Raw genomic sequence first — 26,806 nt, 5'->3', positions numbered from 1 at the left:
ATAAAGGATTATTTTGAACCAGTAGATGCCAACAAATTGGATAAACTATAAGAAATGGATAAATTCCTGGAAACATCCGACCTACTCAAACTGAATCATAAAGAAATAGAAAATCTGAACAGACCAATTACTAGTAAGGAGATTGAATTGATAATCAGAAATCTCTAATAAAATGAAGTCCAGGACAAGATGCTTCACTAGTGAATTCTTCCAAACATTTGAAGAATTAACACCAATACTTCTCAAGCTCTTCAGAAAAATGGAAGAGGAGGGATCACTTCCAAACTCATTTTATGAGGCCAATATCACACTAATACCAAAGAGACAAAGACACAAGAGAAGAAAACTATAGGCCAATATCTCTGATGCACATAGATGCAAAAATCCTCAACAAAATGAATTCAACAGTATATTAAAAGGATTATACATCCTGATCAAGTCAGATTTATCCCTGGGATATAAGCTTGGTTCAACATATACAAATCAATAAAAAAATTAAGGATACACCACATTAAAAAAAGGATAAAAATCATCTCGATAGATCATCTTGGTATATGGAGGAAATGCAATTGACAAATTCAACTCCTTTTCATATAAAAACTCTCAACAATTTGGGTATAGAAGGATTGTACCTCAATAAAATTAAGGCCATTTTTATGACAAACTCACAGCTAACATCGTAAGTCAATCGTGAAAAGCTAAAAACATTTCCTCAAAGATCAAGAACAAGACTTGGTGCCCACACTCACCACTCATATTCAACACGGTGCTGGCAGTCCTAGCCAGACCAATTAGTGAAGAAAAAGAAATAGAGTGCATCCATATCAGGAAGGAAGAAGTAAAATTGTCTTTGTTTACAGATTATATGATCTCATATATAGAAAAGACCACATTATTGAAACTAAGAGAAACAGCATGTAATAGAATCATAAGAGTCAGACAATGGAGTTAGATATTTAATAATACACTTTACTTAAATGTTCAAGAAATGAAAGACAAAGACTAATTCTTTCATCAGAGAAGTAGAAACAATAATGAAGAATGAAATGGAAATTACACCTATAAAACAATGAGAATAGTATTTAGTGAATTTACTCAATATATATATAATATATATATATATAATATATATATAACTGAAAGTGAGTACAATATATTGAATTAAAGTATATAATATAATTATACTGGTATGTCTTTAGAAATATATTGGCTATGTGGCTCTCATTTTCCATCACACCAGTTTGCTCTCATTTTATCTTTAAAAATCTATTTAGAGCAGGTGTGTAGTAAAAAGATGTCAGCTCACATGACCTTTCACTTTGATTAACTGTGCTTAGATTTTGTGTCCCTGCCTAAATTTGGGGTGGAATTTACCTTTAGAGCCTGGACTAGTTTCATTGTGTACTCAGTCCCTTTGAAACCAGGCCCTCTCACACCACCTGACTTTGAGTGGCCTTCCTATATTTGCAGTATTTAACTGCTACTGCCTTTCTCAGCCAATTTCCCTGATCTTGCTACCTTATGTAATCAGTGACAGCTGAAAGGCCATTCATGTTTATCTGGATTCTCCTTCCTCTCCTCATGGCAAACTTGGTCCATTTGCCTCTCTGTCCTGGATGTGAGTGTGGAATGATGGGGACTGCTGGTACCATTTCCACATTTTCTGGTTTTACTAAATCATTAAAGATAATCATGAGTTTCCTAGACTCCAAGATATTATTTATTTTAAGATTAATCTTCAATGTAGAAAATTTATAGTAAGTAACGCAAAATTATGTTTTAAAACTGCACTAATATACATTTATTCACTTAAAAAAGACACTTTGCTAGTGCCACATTCATAGTTTGAGTGTATACCTTCTTTCAAAATCCAAGACAGATTCATTGTTTCTGCAGATTAATAAATGATTTGGAAAATTACCAAATTGTACACTTAGCTTAATATATGAATAATTGATTATTGACAGATTAATATGTTGAGACATCATATAGTATGCAAGCTTCTTCTGCAAGCACTGCTCCCACGATTCAGAATGGAGAGATGAAACCTCCATATGGTGGGAGAATTTTCAGGGACTCAAACCTTCCAGATCATTGACATCAGAGATTAAAATCTGGGGTATAATTGATAGATGGAGAATGTTTCAAGATACAAAAAGGGACAATCTGATAGGTTGGCATGATTCTCTGTCTAGTTTGGTCTATCTTTCCAGTTTTCCTGGGAGTGAGGATTTCTCACGGCCTGAGATTTCAGTGCTAAAATGAGGAAAGTCCTGCAACAACTCGGGTGGCTGGTCACCCTATCTATTTCCTCACTATTCTGCCTTTTTCAGAAGGTTGAGGGTTCAGGGAAGGGAAAAGAAATTAAGGTAGAATCAATCAGTATTTCTGCTACCCAAAATAATTCAGGAACAGAGAAGAACAGGTAGAAATGCAATTGGATTTTCCCTTAAATTGTTTCTTTTGGGGCATGAGAATTTGAGATTTTGTACTTGGACCACACTCTCTCCTGCTTAGATTTCTAATAAACGCAGCCCAATGGTTGTGTCTCACTTCACGGGGGCTTGGAGAAAATAAGAGAAGTAATAAGAGAGGTCCAGTGAGAAAGCAGTAGGAGGGAAAGAAAACAACTATTGTACTTGGTGTGAAGACCAGGAATGTGTCATTCCTACAGGCTTAAGTGGTAGAGCATAGGGTATTTGAAGAGTATTGTTTGTCAGGGTCTTTCAGAGAAATAGAACCAAAAGGATATATACATAGAGAGAGAGAATGTAAGGAATAGCTAGTATGGGGGCTGGTAAGTCTGAAATTTGTAGAGCAGGCTGGCAGATTTGAAATTCAGGTTAGTGTTGATATTTCAGTCTTGAGTTTGAAATCTGCAGGCTGGAAACTCAGGCAGGGCTTCTATGCTGCAGTCTTCAGGAAGAACTTCTTCTTCTTTGGGAGACCTCAGTCTTTGTTCTTAAAGCTTTCAACTGATTGGATAAGGCCCACCCACATTATGGGGTATAATCTGCTTTGTGCAAAGTCTACTGATTTAAATGCTAATGCACCGAAACATGCTTTAACAGCAACATCTAGGCTGGAGTTTGAGCAAACGACGGGCACCATAGCTAGCAAAGTTGAAGCACAAAATTAACCATCATAAGGGCAAATTTGAGGGGCTTCATGAAGGGAGAATTGACCCTTTGTGAGGGCTGAGGTTTTGATCTCCAGATAGAGTCTACTTGATACAGAGCACAGCCGGGTCTTAGCATATTTCTCATGCCAAGAAGCAGTGCACAGGCTAGATGGACTCCCATAGAACAACCCATATGCTCCCTGATAGAGTAAACATTGAATCTCTCTCCCACTCAACAGATTACAAAGGTTTCATTAGCTAAACTTGCAGTATGCCTCAAGCTGGAATAACCTATGCCCTCCTCACCATGAATGCATACTTAATTTCATAAGGGACTTTCCCCTCACTTTTCCCTCTGTTTGAGAAGGAAGATCAGGACTAGAAACAGAAGGAGCAAAATCTTACAGGGTACCTGTGACTAGAAGGAGGTTAAGACAGTAACGCTAAGCTGGCTTTTCAAACCACTGCTTGGAACTGAATTTACATGAAAGCACCTAGACTTAATTATTTGGTTAATTTAACAAGAAATGAAAATATTTAACTGAAAAAATAAGAAAAACTAAAATTCAGGGTTCAAAAGACACATTTCACATGAGATTAAACATAGTTGAAGAGAAATTAGTGAACTAAAAGATAGGTTAGAAAAAACAGGCTATAATTAAGAAAAGAGAAGCAAAAGGAAGGAAAATATAGAAAGGAGATTCTTAGGGGATTTGTTGAGAAGGCCATGTGCTATTGAAGCGACAGAAGAAAAGCAAGTTAATGGAGGAAAAAGCAATGTTTGAAGATCTAATGCTCGATCACTCTCCAACCTGATGAAGGACATCACATCACAGATTCAGGATTCCAAGAAACACAAGCAGGATAAATAAAACGAAAACTCAACGTAAGCACATTGTAGTAAAATTGGTTAAATCAAAGAGAAAACCAAGGCCTTAAAAGCAACAAGAGAAAAAAAATAAATTTCCTTTAAAAATACGCAGTAATTATTACAGCTGACTTGTGATATGAAACAATAGAGCAAGAAGACTGACATTTTTTTTCCCAAAGTGCCTGGAAAAGTTCACTACAAAATTAAATTATATAGCAAAGGAAAGAGTCTTTGAAGAATTAAAATGAAACAAAGACATATTAGAAGCAATTGGAATACTTTATTTTCATAGACTCATCCTAAAAGGAAGGCTAAAGGAGATATTGTAGGCAAGAGGAATCCAGTTGGAATCTCAGAAATCAAAATTACCAGCCACCAAGAAGTCTCCCAATGTTCCCTGCCTCCTGGGATTCCTTTCTCCTGATATTAACACCCTCCTCTCCACATTAAATCAGGATAACCTGTGTAACCAGTACAATATTGAAGAAATAACAGTGTGTGACTTGAGAGGCTAGGACATTAAAGAGATTGTGACTTCTTACTGCTCTCTTTTGGATAATTTCCTGTAGAGGAAGCTAGGCGCCACCTTGTGAGAACAGGCAAGTAGCTTTGTGGACAGATTTACCTGATAAGAAACTGAGGCCTCTTGCCAATGACCAGCACTAATTTGCCAGCTTGTGAGTGGGTTACCTCGAAAGTTACACATCAATTCATTTGCTGACTGCAGCTGTGGGTGACATCTTGACAGCAGCCTGATGAGAAACCTGGAGCCAGAACCACTTAGGGAAGCCATCCTCAAATTCCTGACTTACAGAAATGGTGTGAGAGAATAAATGTTAATATTTATGTTGCTGAAATTTGGGGCAATTTGTTACACAGCGATGGATAAATATTTTAAAGATATAGTAATAAATGTAGTAAAATATGGGCATAAGTATGATGTCTATCAGCTGTGTAAAATGAAAATAATATTTTTCAGGGTTAAAATGTATACAGAAGTAAAAGATGTGACAATACTAGCATATGAGTCAAGAGGAAGTTCAATGGAGTTGAAGTATTGAATAGTCCCTGAACTGTCTATGAGAGCATGAAAGTGCTAATTTATATAAAATTTGTTTGTTTGTTTTGTTTTTTTGAGGAAGATTAGCCCTCAGCTAAGGAAGCCTGGCCCTGAGCTAACATCTGTGCCCATCTTCCTCTACTTTATATGTGGGACGCCTACCACAGCATGGCGTGCCAAGCAGTGCCATGTCTGCACCTGGGATCCGAAACAGCGAACCCCGGGCCGCTGAGAAGCGGAACGTGCAAACTTAACCGCTGCGCCACCGGGTAGGCCCCTATAAATTTTTCTTATATGGAAGAATAAAGAGAGTGATTCTTTTTTCAGTCTTTTGTTTTTTTGACTTGATAGTGATTTAAAAAAATTGTTTCAGTGAGGTAAAATTAACATACAGTAAATCAAACATATTTAAAGTGCAGGACTTGATGTGTTATGATGTATGTATACACCTGTGAATTAATCTCTACAATCAAGATAGTAAATAAATCCACATAAGTGTTTAATATTCTTATGTCCTCTTGAATAACTGACCCCTTTATCATTACAAAATGACCTTCTCTATCCCTGGTAATATTTTTTGTTGTGAAATCAACTTCATCTGATATTCAAATAACCCCTCTACTTTTTAAACTAGTGTTAAAATGTTTAATCTTTTACATTTTAATCTGTTTGTGTGTTTCTATTTGTTTTCCATTTGTCCCATCTGTTCTTTCTTCCCCTTTTTCATTTTTTTGTTTACTTTTCAATTAATTACTTTTTATCATTCTTTTTTGTTTCCTTTGTTGGTTTACAGTGTATAATTTTTGCTTCTTTATTTAGTGGTTGTTTTGGGGTTTGTGCTATATATCTTTACCTTACCATACTCTACCATCACTTCCTATCTAGTGTTAGGATTTTTAAATAATATTCTCCATTTTCACTCCCCTGATTTTTATGCTATTTCTGTCATGCATTTTACTTTTATGCATGTTATAAATCCCACAATAAATCGTTATAATTTTTGAATACATACTAAGGTAACTTTTAAAGAGTTTTAAATAATAAGAAAGGAAAATCTTAAATATTCACTCATGCAGTTACCTTTGGCAGTGCAATTTATATTTCCCTCTGCTATTGTTTTCCTTTTGCCTGGAGGCCTCTTTCAGTATTTCTTGTAGTATGGAACTATTGGTTATGTATTCTTTCAGATTTGGTATGTTTTCAAAGTTTTTATTCAACACTTGCTTTTGAAATATCATTTTTCTGAGTATGGAATTTTTGTTGGACAGCTGTTCTCAGTGCTTTGAAGATGGTGTTCCACTGTCTGCTGGATTGCATTGTTACCAAGGAGAAATGTGCTGCCATCCTTGTGTTTGTATGAAATATGTTTTTTCTCTCAGTGCTTTCAAGATATTCTTCTTATCATTGGCTTTGGACAATTTGATTATGATGATAAGCTCCAGTGCATTTTTCTTCATGTTTTTTGTCCTCACAGTTCATTGAGTTTCATTGATCTGTTCATTTATAATTTTCATCTATTTTGGAATAGTTTTTGCCACTATTTCTTCAAATACTTTTTCTATTTCTGACTCTCCTTCTCCTTTCAGACTCCAGATAAAAGTATATTTTCCACTTGAAGTTGTCCTGTAGCTCACTGATGAACTTGCCATTGTATTGGATTCTTTTCCTTCTGTTTCGTGTTGAATAGTTTCTATTGTAAAGTCTTCGTGTTTATTAGTTTATTCGTTTGTCATTTCTTATGAATTCCACTCAGTTTTATATCAGACACACTGTAGTTTTCATCTCTAACAGCTCACTTTACCTCTCTTTCTTAATATCTTCTATGTCTCTACTTAACTTGTGAATATATGTCATACATTTATAATAACTTTTAATGTTTTTTCCTTTTAATTCTAACACTTGTGTCAGTTCTGGGTTGGTTACATTGATGAATTTTTCTCCTCATTATGGGGCATTTTCCTGATTTTTTGCATGACTGCTAACCTTTCATTGGATACAAGGCCTAGTGAATTTTACTTTGTTGGGTGCTTGACATCATTGCATTGCTATAAATATTCTTAAGCTTTGTTCTGGGACAGAGTTAAATTACTTGGAAATAGTTTGATTCACTTGGGTCTTGCTTTTATGGTGTGTTTGCTGGGCCCAGAGCAGTATTTAGTCTAGAGCTCACAATTCTCCCACTACAAAGACAAACTCCTTCTGAATACTTTACTCAATGTCCTGGTAATTATGAGGTTTTCAAGTCTAGCTGGTGGAAACAGGCACTATTCCTGCCTCTGTGTGAGTGCCAGATACTGTTACCTCCAATTTCCTTGGTAGTTCTTGGCTCAGTCACAGGCAGTTTCCTCATAGAAATGGAGCAAATGGCTCTCTCTTGAATATTCTAGATAAACTATTATAAACAGATAATGGGAGTCCTCTCTATCCTCTGCAGCTCTGTCTTCTGTGGTACTTTGTCCTGCAAAATTTAACCTCTTCTGTTTTTCTGGACTTTCAGATTTGTTTCCTCAACCAGAGAATCCAATGGGCTCTGCCTGGGTTCCTCCTTCTTGTGCTGCAGCCTGAAAACTCTCTCACTGCAATAAGCTGTACATTCATAGGACTCAGCTCCCTTGTTTCCTGTCTCTCAGACTGTCCTTAATTGCCTGATGTCCAGTGTCTTGAAAACCATTTGTTTTTCAAATATACAGACACACACACACAGAGGCGAGAGTAAATCTCATCCTTTTTATCCCCTTTTGTCTGGAAGTGGAAGTCCCTCTTCCATGGATGCTAGGGACTGAATGTTTGTGTTCCCAAATTCACATCTTAAATCCTAAACCTCAATGTGTTGGTATCAAGAGGTGGGGAATTTGGAAGGTGATTCAATTATGAAGGTGGAGCCCTTGTGAATGGAATTAGTTCTCTTACAAAAGAGATTGCAGGGAGTTCCTTCTCCCCTTCCAGCAAATGAAAATACAGCAAGAAGATGACCATATATGAACCAGGTAGTGGTACTCACCAGACACTGAATCGGCTTGTGGCTTGACTACAGGTTTTCCAGCCTCTGGAACTGTGAGAAATAAATTTCTTTTGTTTATAAGCCATCCAGTTTATGGTATTTTTGTTAAGACAATTGATTTTTAAAATTGTGGCTATTTTATTTCTAATTTCTAGAAATTTTTCTTAAATGTACAGTGGCTTTTTTTTTTCAGTTTCCTATACCTTCCACACAATGTCAAATTTGTAATTTATTTCTTTAAACAAGCTCTCATAATTTTGTAATTCCCTAATCTGAACTCTAGGCAGAACTCTATTCTTTGTTATTTTTGTTTTTTCCCTTTCATATTCAAGTTATCTTATTTGCTTGGGTGCTAAGAATCTTTGATTTCTTGGCGGTAAGAGTCGTTGAAAACCTATTTGTGAGGTTTCCTGTGCCCTTCTCTGAAGCAGCTTCCATTTGGGGGCCATATCAGTAGGAATATCTTAACCCAGTTCCAAGGATGGAGAGTTCCAGACCCATATAGGCCATGCACTTGTGGAGTAAAAATCATTGCAAATGTTGGTCTGGAGCCACAACTTCCCAAGGAAATCTTGTTTATTTTTTTCTCACCATTTCTGCAATGAATGCAGAGCCGTCTTTTTAGTTCCTAGCAGTTGTGGGAAGGATAGGCTCCAGTTTCTCTTTGTTGACACTTACTTTGAGATTAGAGTCTCTCTGGCCCCTAACTCGAATCAGGACCCCAGTGTCTTCCAAATGATTACATTCTGGACCTGTGTTCTATCCCTCTTGCCCTTACATATCCTCCAAATCCAAACTCAAGTGTTTCCAGTATCCTTACACACATTTTGGGTAAAAATGGAGTCAGAGCTCAGACATTATCTGGTCATAGATTTTTTAAAAAAAAATTGGGCCCAAAGTTGCCTATTTTCTTTTTGTCCCTTCCCTTCTCCTTCCTTCCTCCCTCCCTTCTTTTCTTCTTTCCTTTTATAGCTTTTTCTCCTAACATCTTTCATTATTTCACCAGGATTGTTAATATGAGGAAACTAGCCCATCATTTCTGGAAACTGAACCCATTTACAAACATTTTGAATCTAAAGTAGAAGCTCTTCATTATATTATCTAACAGTTTGTAGTTTCAGACCTTTTAAGTTGATCTTAGTTTCTAAGTTGACTTCTGTGTCATCTGGTCATACAAGTACACTTCTGGTGATGATATGTTCAGCTCTTGATTTGCATTAGATATTTTCACAACTCACTGCACGTGCAATTTGCTTCTATCATTGAGTGCTTTGCATAGGCCCCTGGAGGCCCAGATCAGCTGTTCAGGTTTTATAAAATGGGCCTTTGCAGTGTGAGCTGAGCTGCATCAGGCAGGCAAGGGCACCAAGATGATGTTGCAGACACAGGTCCTTATAACCTTGTTGCTCTGGGTCTCAGGTGAGAAATTTATAAGTGCTTTTGGAGTAATATCTTTTTATAGTTAAAAATTAATTTTAAGATGTACTGAGAAATACTGGCTGTTTACAAAATAGACCCAATTGTGTACTGACCTGTAATGCCATTAGAAAGCACATTTTAAATTACATATTTCAATGTGTCTATGATAAAGTGTGTGTGTATCATCATTATCTATTTGTGTTTGCAGGTGCCTGTGGGGACATCGTGATGACCCAGTCTCCAGACTCCTTGTCTGTGTCTGCAGGACAAAGGGTCGACATGAAGTGCAGGGCCAGTCAGAGTGCTAGCAATGAGTTATCCTGGTACCAGCAAAAACCAGGACAGGCTCCTAAGCTGCTGATCTATGCAGCATCCAACAGAGCATCTGTGGTCCCTGACCGATTCAGTGGAGGTGGATCTGGGACAGATTTCACTCTCACCATCAGTAGCCTCCAGGCTGAAGATGTGGCCGTTTATTACTGTCTGCAGCATTATAATAATCCTCCCACAGTGCTTCAGGCTCGAACACAAACCTCCTCCCCAAACCATGGGTCAGTGAGTCTCTTCTGCACCAGCTGCTTCCTCTTACACAGTCTTGAACATTCACATTCCTCTATCTACCAGAGAGGTCATATTTCCTGACTCACTCTGTGCTGGATTTGTAGGGTCCAGGGGAAAATTAAGAGGGTTTGCTTTTTCTGAATCCCTTTTTATGGGAGATGGCTGGAAAAAAAATGCTGTAAATATCTCTTAGAGATCAGGAGGTTTTGTGTCACAGGAACCTGCATGTTTCTCATGGACTCATTGTGTGATTCAGCCAATAAGGTTTGTCTCTACCCTCTGGAAAAGGGTTCACTGAGTTTTACACTATGATGGATCCATTCTCTCTTCCCTGTTCTTCTGAGATTCAGGAACATTTCTATTTTAATTTCTAGCTCTCCTGGTTTCCTTTCTTTATCTGCAATCATCCTTTTAACTCTGGACTATCCCATTATTATACCGTTCACCTCTCCTACTCAAAACCTTCCACAAAGAAGGTTGTATTCCTCTCTTGCTGTTTCTTTCCATGCAGAGATTTTCCAGCGAAGCATTCATGATCAATGTCACTGAAGTTGTTTTCCTACTCTATCTCCTTTTGTACCACCTTTATCTTCTCTCCATTTCCACAGTTGTACTCATTCTTACAAATGCACTTCTCTCATTCTTTAACCCTATCACTCTAGAAATATATGATAGTGTTCCCTGTTACTTTTTCTCATCACCTATCATCTTCCTCTTTAAATCCATCTCTTGGGCACCCAAGTCTAATTTTGTGACTGAAGGAAATCATTGCTCTAAGCGTGCTATAACTTGAGTCCTTTGGACAACATTTAATTAACCTGCTCATTTCAGTGTAAAAATGGAAAAACTCCAGTCATTTTGGTATTACTTCTTCACCTCCTTCTGAAATATTTGGGTTAATTAAATTTAGCTTCAGGAAAGATTCCTGCAAACCTCATCAGTGTAATTTGAACATTCTTACCTGCTTAACAGCTCCTCATGATAATTACAAATATATTTAAAGTATTGCTATTGAGGAATCAGTGGCATTCATTCATTCAGGATAGTTTTTGAGTTCTTCCTATGTGTCAGGAGCAAAAATATCTGCTTTCATTCCAGTTGGGGTAACCAGACCATAAACAATTGTATCAGTAAATATTTACTGTAATTGTCTAAGTGCTGGAAGAAAAGTAAAGCAAGGAAGAGGATAAAAGATTGCTGGGGTAAGAGTGAGGAGAAATTTTAAACTAGATGATGCAGTAGTTAGCTATTGTCATGTAATAAACCAGCCACAAAATGCTGTGGTTTAAAATGGTGGCATTTTTATTGCTGTTATGCTAATGGACCAGCTGATTAGTTATGTTAATATGTGCCATACTCTATTGATCTTCACTGGCTTGCTTGTGTGCTTGAAGTCAGCTGAGAGGTCAACTGGGTGCTGATTAATACAGAAAGGCTCAAATTTCTTTAATCTCTTTCACATTTCTATAGTTGGCTGATCATCAGCTGGGGCTGTCTGGGTGATAACCTCATGTCTCTCATCAACTGGCAAACTAATCTCAATTTCCCAAGGCTGTTGGCAGGGTCACTAGAGAGAAAGTAACACTACTTAAGGTATCTTGAAGTCTAGACTCAGTACTGTCTCAATGTCCCAATTTATGCATTGTAAGGATCAATGCAATTGATCCTGTTGAAGGAGACGTTAAATAGCACTTACCTGTTCATAAGAGGAACTGCAAAGTTATACTGGAGGAAGCATGCATATAGGGAGGGAATGAGGAGTCCTCTTTAATAATAGAGAATCCCTTTTTGCAATGAACCTACTGTAGAATGTCATGGAGAAGGTGAGAATGAGAAGGTGTGACTATCGAGGCCTTAATGTCATGTGAAAATGAGCCATAGAAATATCTCCAGGGAATAGAGCTTTAGCTAGAGGAAATAGCACTGCTCTGAGGCAGAAGTGAGACCAGTATGTTGGAGAAATAGTGGGAGGGCAGTGTGAGAGAAAGAAAGAATTTACTATGTTTGGCATGACAATCAGAAATGTTTTGCTCCTGTGGACTCAAGTGTTGGAACATAAGGTTTGAAGAGTGCTTTTTCTTAGGATACTGCAGAGAAAAAGAACCAATGGAATGTATACCCAGAGAGAGAGATTTAAGGAAGTGCAAGTGTGGGCGTTAGTAAGTTGGAAATCTGTAGAGCAGGCTGGCAGGTTGGAAATTCAGGTTAGTGTTGATGTTGCAGTCTTTAGTCTGAAATCCAGCAGGTCTTCTATGTTGCAATCTTGAGGAAGAATTTCTTCTTCACTGGGAAATCTCAGTTTTTGTTGTTAAATGTTTCAACTGATTGAATGAGGCCTACCCATATTATGGGGCATAATCAGCTTTTTGCAAAGTGTTGATTTAAATGTTAATTGCAACAAAACATGCATTCACAGCAACATCTTGACTGGTGTTTGTCCACACAACTGGCAGCATAGCCAGCCAAGTTGACACAAAAGGTTAACCTTTATAAGGGTAAAATTGAAGGCAGAATTGACCTTTTGTGAGGGATGAGGTATTGCTCTCCAGCTAGGGTCTACTTGATACAGAGTACAGCTGGATCTTAGGAAATTTCTCATGCCAAGAAGCGGTGCTGAAGCCACATGGACACCTATAGAACATCCAACGTGCCACCTGATCTACTCAGCATTGAGTATCTCCCAACTCTGAGAACAGATTACAAAAGTCTCAGTAGCTGAACTTGTAGTACACCTGAAGCCACAGTAACCTGTGCCTTTTAAGGGATTTTCCCTTCACTCTGCCCTCTGTTTTAGAATGGACAGCAGGACTAGGAATAGGAGTAGGAACAAAAGCTTACATAGTGTCTGTGACAAGAAGGGGGTTGAGGTAGTTACCCTGAGCTGGCTTTTCAAACTACTGGATGCAACTGAATTTACTTGAAAGCACCTAGATTTAATTACTTGGTTAGTTCAACACATAATAGAAATATTGTACTGAAAAAATAAAATAAATGAAACTCAGGATCCCATCCACAGATTTCACAGTTCATTAAACTCAGCTGAAGAGAAGTGAGTTAACTAAAAAGTAGATTAGAAGAAAATGTCTAGAATTAAGAGAGACAAAAGGAAGGAAAATATAGAAAAGAGATTCTTAAACACATGGGATTTACTGAGAAGGCAATGTGTAATTGAAGTGACAGAAAAAAAGAAAGCAATGGAGGGAAAAGCAATGTTTGAAGATGTAGTGCTTGGTCACTTTCCAAAGCTGATGAAAGACATCCATCAAGTCATAGATTCAGGAAGCTCCAAGAAACACAAGCCCGATAAATAAAATGAAAACTCAACCTGAGCACATCATACTACATTTGCTTAAAGCCAAAGAGGAAAACAAAGCCTTTGGGGCCAGCCTTGTGGTGTAGTGCTTGGGTTTTGCATGCTCTGCTTGGGCAGCCCAGTTTTGTGGGTTTGGATCCTGGATGTGGACCTACACCACTCACCAGCCATGCTGTGGTGGCATCCCACATACAAAATGGTGGAAGATTGGCACAGATGGTAGTTCAGGGCTAATCTTCCTCAAGCAAAAAAGAGGATGATTTTTATCAGATATTAGCTCAGGTCTTATCTTCCTCAGCAAGAAAAAAACAAAACAAAGCAAAAACAAAAGCAAAAAAGCAAACCCTTTAAAAGAAATGGAGAAAAAAGATAAATTTCCTTTAAAAACACACAGTAAGAATTACAGTTGACTTCTGATATGAAACGATAAAGCAATAAGACAATGGAATAGTATGCATTCAAAGTTCAAGAAAAAAATTCATTACCAAAATAAAATTACCTACCAAAGGAATGTGTGTTTCAAGAATTAAGACAAAATAAGGACATATTCAGAAAATAATTGGAATATTTTATTACCAGTAGACCCATGATGAAAGGGAAGCTAAAGGAGATATTTTAGACAACAGCAATATGGTTGAAAACTCAGAAATCATTATACTCAGCCACCAAGAAGTCTCCTAATGTTCCCTACCTCCTGGTATTCCTTTCTCCTGATATTCACATCCTCCTCTCCACATTAAATCAGGATAACCCATGTAACCAGTAGGATATTGTAAAAACAAAAGTGTGTGACTTGAGAGGCTAGGACATTAAAGAGATTGTAAGTTCTTACTACTGTCTTTTTGATAATTTACAGTAGAGGAAGCCAGATGCCACCTTGTGAGAACAGGCTAGTAGATTTATGGACAGATTCACATGGTAAGAAACTGAGACCTCTTGCCAATGGCCAGCACTAACTTGCCAACAGATGAGTGGGTTACCTTGAAAGCTACCGTTCAAATCATTTGCTAACTGCATCTCTGGCTGACATCTTGACAGCAACCTGATGAGAAACCTGGATCCAGAACCAGCCAGGGAAGCTATCCTCAAATTCCTGACTCACAGAAATGGTGTGAGACCATAAATGTTTAATATTTGTGTTGCTGACTTTTGGGGCAATTTGTTCCCCAGCAATGGATAACTAATGTAAAGATGCTGTAAGAAATACAGTGAAATATGGGCATAAGTATGATGTCTATCAGCTGTATAAAGCAAAAATAATATTTTTCAGGTTTAAAGTACACATAGAAGTAAAACATATGATAATCATAGCATATAAAACAACAAGAATTTAAATGGAGTTGAAGGATTGAACAGTCCTTGAATTGTCCATGAAAGTTTCAAAGTGCTAATTCAAATAAGATTATTTTTCTGGCAGGGTGAGTGATTATTTTTTCTCTCCTTTGTATTCTTCTTGTGACTTGATAATGAGTGAATAAAAAAACTTACTTATTGCAGTAAAATTAGCATCCAATAAATTGCACATATTTAAATGCACACTTGACATGTCATATGTTTATACTTGTGAATTAATCTCTATAATCAGGATAGTGAATGCATCCACAAAAATGTTGAATATTGTTGTGTGTGCTTGAAAAAGTGACCCCTTTATCATTGCTGAATGTCTCTCCTTATCCTTGGTAATATTCTTTGCTCTGAAATCAATTTCATCTGATATTAACATAACCACTCTTTTTTGATTAGGATTACAATGATCAGTATTTTAAATTATTTTTTTACAATTATTTTTTTGTTGAGTTCCTAATAGTTTACATCAACGTGAGATTTCATTGTACATTATTTCTTGACTGTCGCCACATAAGTCCTCCCCTTCACCTCCTGTGACCACCCCCACCCCACTTCCCCTGGTAACCACTGAACTGTTTTCTTTGTCCCAGTACTTGTTTATATTCCACATATGAGTGAAATCATCTGGTGTTTGTCTTTCTCAGATTGACTTATTTTGCTCAGCCTAATTCCCTTCCATGTTATTCCGAATGGCATGAATTTGTCCTTTTTTCTGGCTGAGTCGTATTCCATTGTGTATATATACCACATCTTCTTTATACAATCATCAGTCAATGGGTACTTGTGTTGTTTCCATGTTTTGGTTATTGTGAATAATGCTGCAATGAACATAGGGGTGCATATGTTACTTTGGATTGTTGATTTCAAATTGTTTGGGTAGATACCCAGTAGTGGGATAACTGGGTCATATGCTAGTCCTATTTTTAGTTTTTTAGGAGTCTCCATACTGTTTTCCATAGTGGCTGAACCAGTGTGCATTTCCACCAGTGGTGTATGAGGGTTCCCTTCTCTCCACACTCTCTCCAACATTTGTTATTTTTAGTCTTAGTGTTTATAGCCATTTTAACAGGAGTAAGGTGATATCTTAGTGTGATTTTGATTTGCATTTCCCTGATGATTGGTGATGTTGAACATCTTTTTCATGTGTTTATTGGCCATCTGTATTTCTGCTTTGGAACAATGTCTTTTCATCTCCTCTGCCCACTTTTTGATCAGGTTGTTTGCTTTCTTATTGTTCAGTTGTGTGAGTTCCTTATATATTATGGAGATTAACCCCTTGTCAGATAAATGATTTGCAAATATTTTCTCCCAGTTGGTGGTTTTCCTCTTTGTTTTGATCCTAGTTTCTTTTGCCTTGCAGAAGCTCTTTAGTCTGATGAATTCCCACATGTTTATTTTTCTTTTGTTTCCCTTGTCTGAGAGGATATGGTATTTGAAAAGATCCTTTTTAGTTCGATGTAAAAGAGTGTACTACTGACATTATCTTCCAGGAGTTTTATAGTTTCAGGGTGTATCTTCAAGTCTTTGATCCACTTTGAGTTTATTTCTTTGTATGGCATGAGATAGTGATCTACCTTCATTCTTTTGCATGTGGCTGTCCAGTTTTCCCAATATCATTTATTGAAGCGACTATCTTTTCTCCACTGTATGTTCTTGGCACCTTTGTCAAAGATTAGCTGTCCGTAGATGTGTGGTTTTATTTCTGGGCTTTCAGTTCTATTCCATTGATCTGTGTGCCTGTTTTTGTACCAGTACCGTGCCGTTTTGATCACTATGGCTCTGTAGTACATTTTGAAGTCAGGGATTGTGATATTTCCAGCTTTGTTCTTTTTTCTCAGGATTGCATTAGCAATTCGGGGTCTTTGATTGCCCCATGTGAATTTTAGTATTCTTTGATCAATTTCTGTGAAGAATGTTATTGGGATTCTGATAGGGATTGCATTGAATCTGTAGATTGCTTTGGGTAGTATGGACATTTTAACTATGTTTATTCTTCTAATCCATGAGCAAGGAATTTCTTTCCATCTCTTTAAGTCATTACCAATTTTTCTCAGTAATGTCTTATAGTTTTCATTGTTTAAGTCTTCATCCCCTTGGTTAAATTTATTCCTAGGCACTTTATTCTTTTAGTTGCAATTGCAAATGGAATTGTATTCTTGACTTCTCTTTCTGTAAGTTTGTTATTGGAGCATAGAAAAGCAACTGATTTTTGTAAGTTGATTCTGTACCCTGAAACTTTACTGTAGTTGTTAATTATTTCTCTTAGCTTTCCAAAGGCTTTTTGGGGTTTTCTATATATAAGATGATGTCTGCAAACAACGAGAGTTTCACTTCTTCACTCCCTATTTGGATTCCTTTTATTCCTTTCACTTGCTTAATTGCTCCCGCCAAAGCCTCCCGCACTATGTTGAATAAGAGTGGTGATAGTGGGCATCCTTGTCTTGTTCCTCTTCTCAGGGGGATGGCGCTCGGTTTTTGCCCATTGAGTATCATGTTGGCTGTGGGTTTGTCATATATGGCTTTATTATGTTGAGATAATTTCATTCTATCCCCATTTTGTTAAGAGTTTTTGTCATAAATGGCTGTTGGATCTTGTCAAATGCTTTCTCTGCATCTATTGAGATGATCATGTGTTTTTTATTCCTCACTTTGTTGATGTGGTGTATCACGTTGATTGATTTGCAGATGTTGAACCATCCCTGTGTCCCTGGTATGAATTGCACTTGATCATGATGTATGATCCTTTTGATGTATTGGTGAATTTGGGTTACCAAAATTTTGTGGAGGATTTATGCATCTATGTTCATCAGCGATATTGGCCTGTAGTTCTCCTTTTTTGTGCTCTCCTTGTCTGGCTTTGGTATCAGAGTGATGTTGGCCTCGTAGAATGTGTTAGGAAGTGTTCCACCTTCCCTAATTTTTTGAATAGCTTGAAAAGGATAGGTATTGAATCCTCTCTGAAAGTTTGGTAAAATTCCCCAGGAAAGCCGTCTGGTCCTGGGGTTTTGTTCTTTGGGATGCTTTTGATTGCTGTTTCAATCTCTTTCCTTGTGATTGGTCTATTCAGATTATCTGTTTCTTCTTGACTCAGGTTTGGGAGGTTGTAAGAGTCTCAGAATTTATCCATTTCCTCTAGGTTGTCCATTTTATTGGCATATAGTTTTTCGTAGTATTCTCTCGTAATCCGTTGTATTTCTGTGGAGTCTGTTATTTCTCCTCTTTCTGATTTTGTTTATTTGAGCTTTCCCTCTTCTTTTCTTCATGAGTCTGGCTAGGGGTTTGTCAATTTTATTTATCTTCTCACTTCTTTTCTTCATGAGTCTGGCTAGGGGTTTGTCAATTTTATTTATCTTCTCACTTCTTTTCTTCATGAGTCTGGCTAGGGGTTTGTCAATTTTATTTATCTTCTCAAAGAACCAGCTCTTTGTTTCATTGATCCTTTGTAGTGCCTTTTTTGTTTCAATAGCATTTATTTCTGCTCTGATTTTTATTATTTCTCTCCTTCTGCTGACTTTGGGCTTTGTGTGTTCTTTTTCTAATTCAGTTAGGTGTAATTCGAGATTGCTTATTTTGGATTTTTCTTGTTTGTTAAGTTGTGCCTGTATTGCGACAAATTTCCCTCTTAATATGGCTTTTGCTGCATTCCCATATGAGTTGGTATCTTATGTTATAATTTTCATTTGTCTTCAGATATTTTTTCATTTCTCATTTAATTTCTTCAATGATCCATCACTTGTTCAATAGCATGTTGTTTATTCTCCACAGCTTTGTCCCTTTCTCAGCTTTTTTCTTGTAATTAATTTCTAGCTTTATGGCATTATGATCAGAAAAGATGCTTCTTACTATTTCACTTTTTTTTTTAATTTATAGAGGCTTGCCTTGTTTCCCAACATATGGTCTATCCTTGAGAATGTTCCTTACGCACTTGAGAAGAATGTGTATTCTGCTGTTTTTGGATGGAGTGTTCTATATATGTCTATTAAGTCCAACTGGTTTAGCTTTTCATTTAATTCCACTGTTTCCTTGTTGATCTTCTGTCTGGATGATCTATCCATTGATGTGAGTGGGGTGTTGAGGTCCTCTACTATTACTGTGTTATTTTTTAATTTCTTCTTTTAGATTTGTTAATAGTTGCTTTATGAAATTTGGTGCTCCTGTGTTGGGTGCATACATATTTATAAGTGTTATTTCTTCTTGATGGAGCGTCCCTTTGATCATTATATACTGCCCCTCTTTGTCTCTCTTTACCTGCCTCATCTTGAAGTCCACTTTGTCTGATATAAGTATTGCAACACCTGCTTTCTCTTGTTTGCCATTAACTTGGAGTATCATCTTCTACCCCTTCACTCTGAGCCTGTGTTTGTCATTGGAGCTGAGATGTGTTTCCTGGAGGCAGCAAATTTTTGGACCATGTTCTTTAATCCATCTTGCCACTCTGTGTCTTTTTATTGGAGAGTTCAATCCCTTTACATTGAGGTTGATTATTGATGTATGAGAGCTTACTGCTGTCATTATATCACTCATTTTCCAGCTTTCCTGCATTTCCCTTGTTTCTCGTCCTGTGTGTTTTGGCCTACCCATTGAATTATGTAGTTTTTTATGATGTGTTTCTTTGTTTTTTTCCTTATTTATTTTTTGTGTCTCTGTTCTGCTTTTTTGTTTAGAGGTTATCCTGAAGTTTGTATTCAGAATCTCATGTATAAGGTAGTCCATTTTCTGATGGCCTCTTATTTCCTTAGTCTAACCTGACTTAGTCCCTTTCCTCCTCCCCTCCTAAGTTGTTTTTCTCATATCTTATTCCAACTTGTGCTGTGATTTTGTGGTTAAAGTGACAAGATTGTCTTTGTTTTTGATGTTTTCCTTCCCTTTTGCCTAACGGTATAGTTGAATTTTTGCCATCCTATTCTGATTCTGTCTAACTATTTATCTCCTTACCCTGTGTTTTGTGAACCCTTTCCCCCTTTTTTTCTGTTTTCAGGTATGAGGGCCTTCTTGAGGATTTCTTGTAGTGGGGGAGGGTCTCATGGATATGAAGTCCCTTAGCTTTAGTTTGTCTGGGAAAGATTTATTTTCTCCCTGATATCTGAAGGATTTTTTTTTTAAAGAAGGATTTTTTTAAATTAAGATTTTATTTTTTTCCTTTGTCTCTCCAAAGCCCCCCTGTACATAGTTGTATATTCTTCATTGTGGGTCCTTCTAGTTGTGGCATGTGGGATGCTGCCTCAGTGTGGCTTGGTGAGCAGTGCCATGTCCGCACCCAAGATTTGAACCAATGAAACACTGGGCTGCCTGCAGCGGAGCACGCGAACTTAACCACTCGGCCACAGGGCCAGCCCCTCTGAAGGATATTTTTGCTGGATAGAGTATTCTTGGCTGAAGATTCTTGTCTTTTAAAGTTTTGAATATGTCATTCCATTCTCTCCTAGCTTGTAAGGTTTCTGCAGAGAAATCCTCTGAAAGCCTGATAGTGGTTCCTTTGTAGGTTATTTTCTTCTGCCTTGCTGCCCTGAGTATTCTTTCTTTGTCATTTATTTTTGCCAGTTTTACTACTATCTGCCTTGTGGTAGATCTTTTTACATTGATAAATCTAGGAGATCTGGAAGGTTCATCCACACATATTTCCCTCTCTTTGCTTAGATTTGGGAAGTTCTCAGCTATTATTTCTTTGAACATGCTTTCTGCTCCATTTTCCTTCTCTTCACCTTCTTGAATACCTGTAATTCTTATGTCACATTTACTCATTGAGTCAGATATTTCTTGGAGACTTTCCTCATTTCCTTTTAGTCTTAGTTCTCTCTCCTCCTCTGTCTGGAGCATTTCAACATGTCTATCTTTGATTATGCTGATTCATTCCTCTATGGTGTCCACACGCGCTTTCAGGGAATCTGTATTTTGTTTTATCTCTTCCATTGTGTCTTTCACCTCTAACATTTCTGATTGATTCTTCTTTATAGTTTAAATCTCTTTTGTGAAGTCCTCCTGAACTCATTGAATTCTTTCTCTATATTCTCTTTTACCTCATTGAGTTTTTTGATGACAACTATTTCGAATTCATTGTTGTTTAGCTTACATATTTCTGTGTCCTCAGGACTGAGTTCTGGGTGCTTGTCATTTTCTCTCTGGTCTGGAGATTCGATGTAGTGTCTGATGTTAGAAGGTCAGCTCTTTCTTATGATATTATTCAGTTGCAGTTACAGCATATTGCCACCAGGTGGGGGTCAAGAGCCAAGTATTCTGAGCCCTCTGCCTTCAGTGGAGATGGCGCGACTGGGGTTGGGGTAGGGGAGCTTTCTCCTGTGTGGAGTCCGGGGTTTCTCGATCAGCTCTTGCTATCTGGTCTCCTGGGGTCTTGGCTTGATGAGGTCATCCTGCACGAAAGCTTTTGCCCCATTAGAGGGCTTCCCTTTAGGCTGCAAGGGCGATAGGGAGTCCTGGGTGATCCCGTGGATGCGTGACCCTTCCACCGCTCCCTCCCTCACAGATCCTCCCATGGCAGGGTTCGCAGTCTTTAGGGGAGGAGCAAAGTTGTCTCTTACCCTGTTCCAGCTCTGTGCAAGAGGGGAGCCTCTCTGCCCTCCATCATGTGGCTGCGTGTCTCTCTGAGGTTTTTGTATTTTTAGGATATCTTCTGTTGAAGTATGGTTGCCCGTTTTCATTGTATGTTGGAGGGGAGAGTGTCCTGGGCGAGTACACTCTGAGAAGATGCTGACGTCACTCCTAATCTTTTAAATTTTAATCTGTTTTGTATCTTTCTATTTGTTTTGTACTCATCCCATCTGTGTTCTCTTCCTCTTTTTCTCTTTACTTTTGGATGAATTATTTCCTATGATTCCTTTTTATTTCCTTTGTTTGCTTATAATATTTAATTCTTTATCTTTTATTAGTGGTTGCTTTGGAGTTTGTAGTACATATCTTTAATTACCATAAAGTACTCTCACTTCCTGTCTAGTGTTAGAATTTCAATACTATATTCCATTTCTAATCCACTGAACTTTATGATATTATCATGCATTTCATTTTCATATGGGTTATAAATCCCACAATACTTTGCCATAATGTTTGATTATACAGTCAACTAACTTTCAAATAGATTTAAGTCACAAGAAAAAATTTTGTAAATTTACCCATGGTGTTACTTTTTCCAGTGCTATTTATATTTTCATCTGCTATCGTTTTCCTTTTTCCTGGAGGACTTCTTTCAGTATTGCTTGTAGTGCAGAACTATTAGTGATGTATTCTTTCAGTTTTGCTGTGTTTTAAAAGTTTTTATTCCATATTTGCCTTTGAGATATCATTTTTATGGGTATAGATTTTTGGTTGATGCTTTTTTTCAATACTTCCAAGATGTTGTTCCATTGTCTCTGAAATCTGCCAACATCCTTAGGTTTGTATGTAATATTTTTTTTTTCTCACTACTTTAAAGATATTCTTCTTATCATGGCTCTGAACAATTTGTTACGATGATAAGCTTTGGTGCATTTTTCTTCAGTTTTCTTCAGCTTGCAATTCCTTGAGTTTCCTGGATCTGGTCATTTATGATTTTCTTCAAATTTGAAAGACTTTTGGCTATTATTTCTTCTAGTATTTTTTCTGTTTCTGATGCTCCTTCTCCTTTAGGACTCCAATTACGTGTATGTTGTCCACTTGAAGCTGTCCTATAGCTCACTGATGAACTTGCCATTCTTTTAGGTTTTGTCTTCTGTTTCCTATTGAATAGTTTCTATTGTTATGTCTCCGTGTTTACTTATCTCTCCTTCTGTCATCTCTGATTAATTCTACCCAGTTTTTCAATATCACCTTTTCTCATCTCTGATTAATTCCATTCAGTTTCTATATCAGACATGCTGTAGTTTTATCTCTATCAGTTCACTTTAACTCTTTTTCTTAATAACTTCTATGCCTCTGCTTAACTTTTGAACATCTATAATACAATTATAAAAACTTTTAATGTTCTTTCCTGCTAATTCTAACATTCATGTCAGATCTGAGTAGTTTAAATGATTAAATCTTCTCCTCATTATGGGTCATATTCCTGCTGTTTTGCATAACTGCTAACCTTTCATTGGATACAAGGCTTAGTGAATTTTACTTTGTTTGGTGGTGGACATCATTGTCCTGCAATAAATATCCTTAAGCTTTGTTCTAGGACATAGCTAGATTATTGGAAATAGTTTGATTGTTTTGGGTCTTGCTTTTATGGTTTGTTTCTTGGGACTAGAACCATATTTCATCTGGAGCTAATTATTCCCACTACAAAGACAAAGTCCTTTTGAATACTTTACTCAATACCCTGGGAATTTTGAGGTTTACAAGTCTGGCTGGTGGAACCAGACCCTGTTCCTGTCCCTGTGTGAGTGCCAGGTACTGTTACCTCCAATTTCCTTGGAGGTTCGTTGCTCAGCCTCAGGCATTTCCCTCATAGACATGCACCAATCAGCTCTCTGTTGAATATTCTAGATAACTATCAACAGATATAGGGAGTTCTCTCTATCTCTGCAGCTCTTTCTTCTTCAGCATTTTGTCCTGCAAACTTTAGCTACTTCAGCCTTTCTGGACTTTCAGCTTTGTTTCCTCAACCAGAGAGCCCACTGGGCTCTGCCTAGTTCCTGCTCCTTGTGCTGCAGCCTGAAACTTCTTTCAAGGCAATAAGCTGGTACAATCATAGAACTCAGCTCATTTGTTCCCTGTCTCTCAGACTGTCCTTCATTGTGTGATGTCCAGTGTCTTGAAAATAATCTGTTACAAAGATACAGACACACACAAACACACACACATCCAGGAATGTAAATGTCTGCCTTATTACCCAATTTTCCCTGGAAGTGGAAGTCCTCTTCTATCGATGCTACAGACTGAATGTTTGATCCTTAAAAAAAATTGAGAGCCCAGAAGTAAACCCACACGTTTATGGACAGCTAATATTTGACAAGGGAGCAAAGAGCATACGATGGAGAAAGGAGAGTCTCTTCAATAAATGATATTGGGAAAACTGGACAGCCACATGCAAAAGAATGAAAGTAGACCATTCCCTTACACCATGCACAAAAATCAACTCAAAATGGATTAAAGACTTGAATGTAAGACCTGAAACTATGAGACTTCTAGAAGAAAACATAGGCAGTACGCTCTATGACATTGGTCTGAGCAGCATATTTTCAAGTCCCATGTCTGACCGGGCAAGGGAAACAAAAGAAAAAAATGAACAAATGGGACTACATCAAACTAAAAAGCTTCTGCACAGCAAAGGAAACCATCAACAAAATGAAAAGACAACCTAACAATTGGGAGAAGATATTTGCAAACCACATATCAGATAAGGGGTTAATATCCAAAATATATGATGAACTCATACGGCTCAACAACAAAAAACCAACAATCCAATTAGAAAATGGGCAAAAGATCTGAACAGAGATTTCTCCAAAGAAGATATACAGATGACCAACAGGCATATGAAAAGATGCTCAACATCATTAGCTATCAGGGAAATGCAAATCAAAACTACAATGAGCTATCACCTCACTCCGGTTAGAATGGCTATAATTAACAAGACAGGAAATGACAAATGTTGGAGAGAGTGTGGAGAGAAGGGAATCCTTATTCACTGCTGGTGGCAGTGCAAACTGGTGCAGCCACTATGGAAAGCAGTATGGAGTATCCTCAGAAAATTAAGGATAGATCTACCATATGATCCAGCTATTCCACTGCTGGGTATTTATCGAAAGAACTTGAAAACACAAAGGCATAAAGATACTTGCACCCCTATGTTCATTGCGGCATTATACACAATAGCCAAGACATGGAAGCAACCTAGGTGCCCATCAAAGGACGAATGGATAAAGAAGATGTGGTATTTTTACACTATGGACTGCTACTCAGCCATAAAAAATGACGAAATCCGGCCATTTGTGACAACATGGATGGACCTTTAGGGTGTTATGCTGAGTGAAATAAGTCAGAGGGAGAAAGTCAAATACCATGTGATTTCACTCATAAGTAGAAGATAAAAAGGACAAAAATAAAAAACATAGCATTGGAGATTGGACTGGTGGTTACCATTGGTGAAGTGGGGGAGGGCAAAAGGGGTGATTAGGCTCACATGTGAGAGGGTGGACTATAATTAGTGTTCGGGTGGTGAGCATGATGTAATGTATACAGAATTCGAAATATGATGTACATCCAAAAAAAATTAGAAAAAACATATTTATGAGGTTTCCTGAGGACTTTGGAATGATAGGACGTTCTCCAGAGCAGCTTTCATTTGGGGCCTGTATCAGTAGGAATATCTTAACACGATTCCAAGGTTGGAGACTCCCAAACCAACATAAGCCATACAGATGTGGAGTAAAAATCCTTGCAAAGGATACTGGAACCATAACTTCCTAAGGATATCTTGTTTGTCTTTTTCTCTCTACTGTTGCAATGAATGCAGAGGCCTCTATTCGGTTTCTAGCAGTTGTGGGAAGGATAGGTTCCAGTTTCTCTTTGGTTGACAGTTCATCTGAGATTAGAGTCCCTCTTGCCCCTAGCTCAAATTAGGGCTCCACATGCGTTTGCAAATGAGTAATTTCTGGGCCTGTTTTCTATCTCTCTGGCCTTTGTATGTCCCCTAAATCCATGCTCACGTGTTTCCAGTGTACTTACATACCTTTAGGATAAAAATGTCTTCAGAGCTCATTTGCTGGTCATAGATTCTTTTACAAAATTGGGCCAAAAGTTCCCCATTGTTTCTTTGGACCCTTCTTCCCTCCCTCACTACCTCCATTGGTCCCTCAGTCCTTCTGTCTCTTTCTTATTACTTTGCTTCCTTCCTTCCTTCAGTCTTTCCTTCCCTTTCCCCTCCCTCTTTCCTGCTCTTCCTTTCTTTTCTCACTTTTTAGTTTTTTTCTGGCTGTTTTATTATTCCACCAGGATTGTTCATATCGGGAACCTTGCCCATAATTTCTGGAAACTGAACGCATTTGAAAATAATTTTGACTTTAAAATAGAAACTCTTCATTAGATCATCTAGCAGTTTGTAGTTTTAGAGCTTCTAAGTAGACTTCTGGTCATACAACCACATTTTTGGTGATGATATTTTGGCTCTTGATTTGCATTAGATGCTTTCACAGCCCACTCACTGCACATGCAAGTTGCTTCTGTACTCATTGAGTGTTTTGCATAGACCCCTGCAGGCCCAGATCAGCTGTTCAGGTTTTATAAAAGGTCTTTGCAGTGTGGGCTGAGGTTCATCATGCAGGCAGGGGCAGCAAGATGATGTCACAGACACAGGTCCTTATATCCTTGTTGCGTTGGGTCTCAGGTGAGACATTTAAGTTCCTCAATGTTTTTGGAGTAATATCATTTCAGAATTAAAAAAATAATTTTAAGATATACTAAGAAATACTAGGTATTTCCAAAATAGACCCAATTATGTGCTGACCTGTAATGCCATTAGAAAGCACATTTTAAATTACATACTTCAATGTGTCTATGATAAAGTGTGTGTGATCATCATTATCCATTTGTGATTGCAGGTGCCTGTGGGGACATCATGATGACCCAGTCTCCAGACTCCTTGGCAGCGTCTCTAGGACAGAGGGTCGAGATGAAGTGCAAGGCCAGTCAGAGTGTTAGCAGCTACTTAGCCTGGTACCAGCACAAACCAGGACAGGCTCCTAAGCTGCTCATCTACAGAGCATCCAGCAGAGCGTCTGGGGTCCCCGACCGATTCAGTGGCAGTGGATCTGGGACAGATTTCACTCTCACCATCAGCAGCCTCCAGGCTGAAGATGTGGCAGTTTACTACTGTTTTCAGAGTTATAATGCTCCTCCCACAGTGCTTCAGACCCGAACACAAACCTCCTCCCCAAACCATGGGTCAGTGAGTCTTTTCTGTACCATCTGCTTCCTCTGCACACAGCCGTGAACACTCACGTTCCTCTATCTACCTGAGATCTCATATCTCCTGAGTAACTCTTTGGTAGATTTCCAGGGTCCAGGAGAAAATTAAGGAAGTTTGCTCTTTCTGGATCCCTTTTTGTGAGAGATTATTGAGAAAAAATGTTGTAAATATCTCTTTGAGATCGGGACGTTTTGCATCACAGAATTCCACGTTTCCCATGGCGTGATCGCATAAT

The 26,806-nt window shown here is 37.8% G+C and overlaps 2 gene segments (V, D, J or C); both read left to right on the top strand.

Moving 5' to 3' along the window:
• Positions 1-9,383: 9,383 nt before the first annotated feature.
• On the top strand, positions 9,384-10,150 carry LOC103542712 (immunoglobulin kappa variable 4-1-like). The segment is given in 2 exon segments: positions 9,384-9,472; positions 9,681-10,150. Coding segments are annotated over 2 exon segments (483 nt in total).
• Positions 10,151-25,923: 15,773 nt separating this feature from the next.
• Positions 25,924-26,595, top strand: LOC103542713 (immunoglobulin kappa variable 4-1-like). The segment is given in 2 exon segments: positions 25,924-25,989; positions 26,204-26,595. Coding segments are annotated over 2 exon segments (441 nt in total).
• Positions 26,596-26,806: the final 211 nt, after the last annotated feature.

The sequence above is a fragment of the Equus przewalskii genome, chromosome 14 (genome assembly GCF_037783145.1).
Source record: "Equus przewalskii isolate Varuska chromosome 14, EquPr2, whole genome shotgun sequence".
Lineage (NCBI taxonomy): Eukaryota > Metazoa > Chordata > Mammalia > Perissodactyla > Equidae > Equus > Equus przewalskii.
The sequence above is the reverse complement of the archived record's forward strand: the minus strand, read 5'-3'. Positions and strand labels throughout refer to the sequence as shown.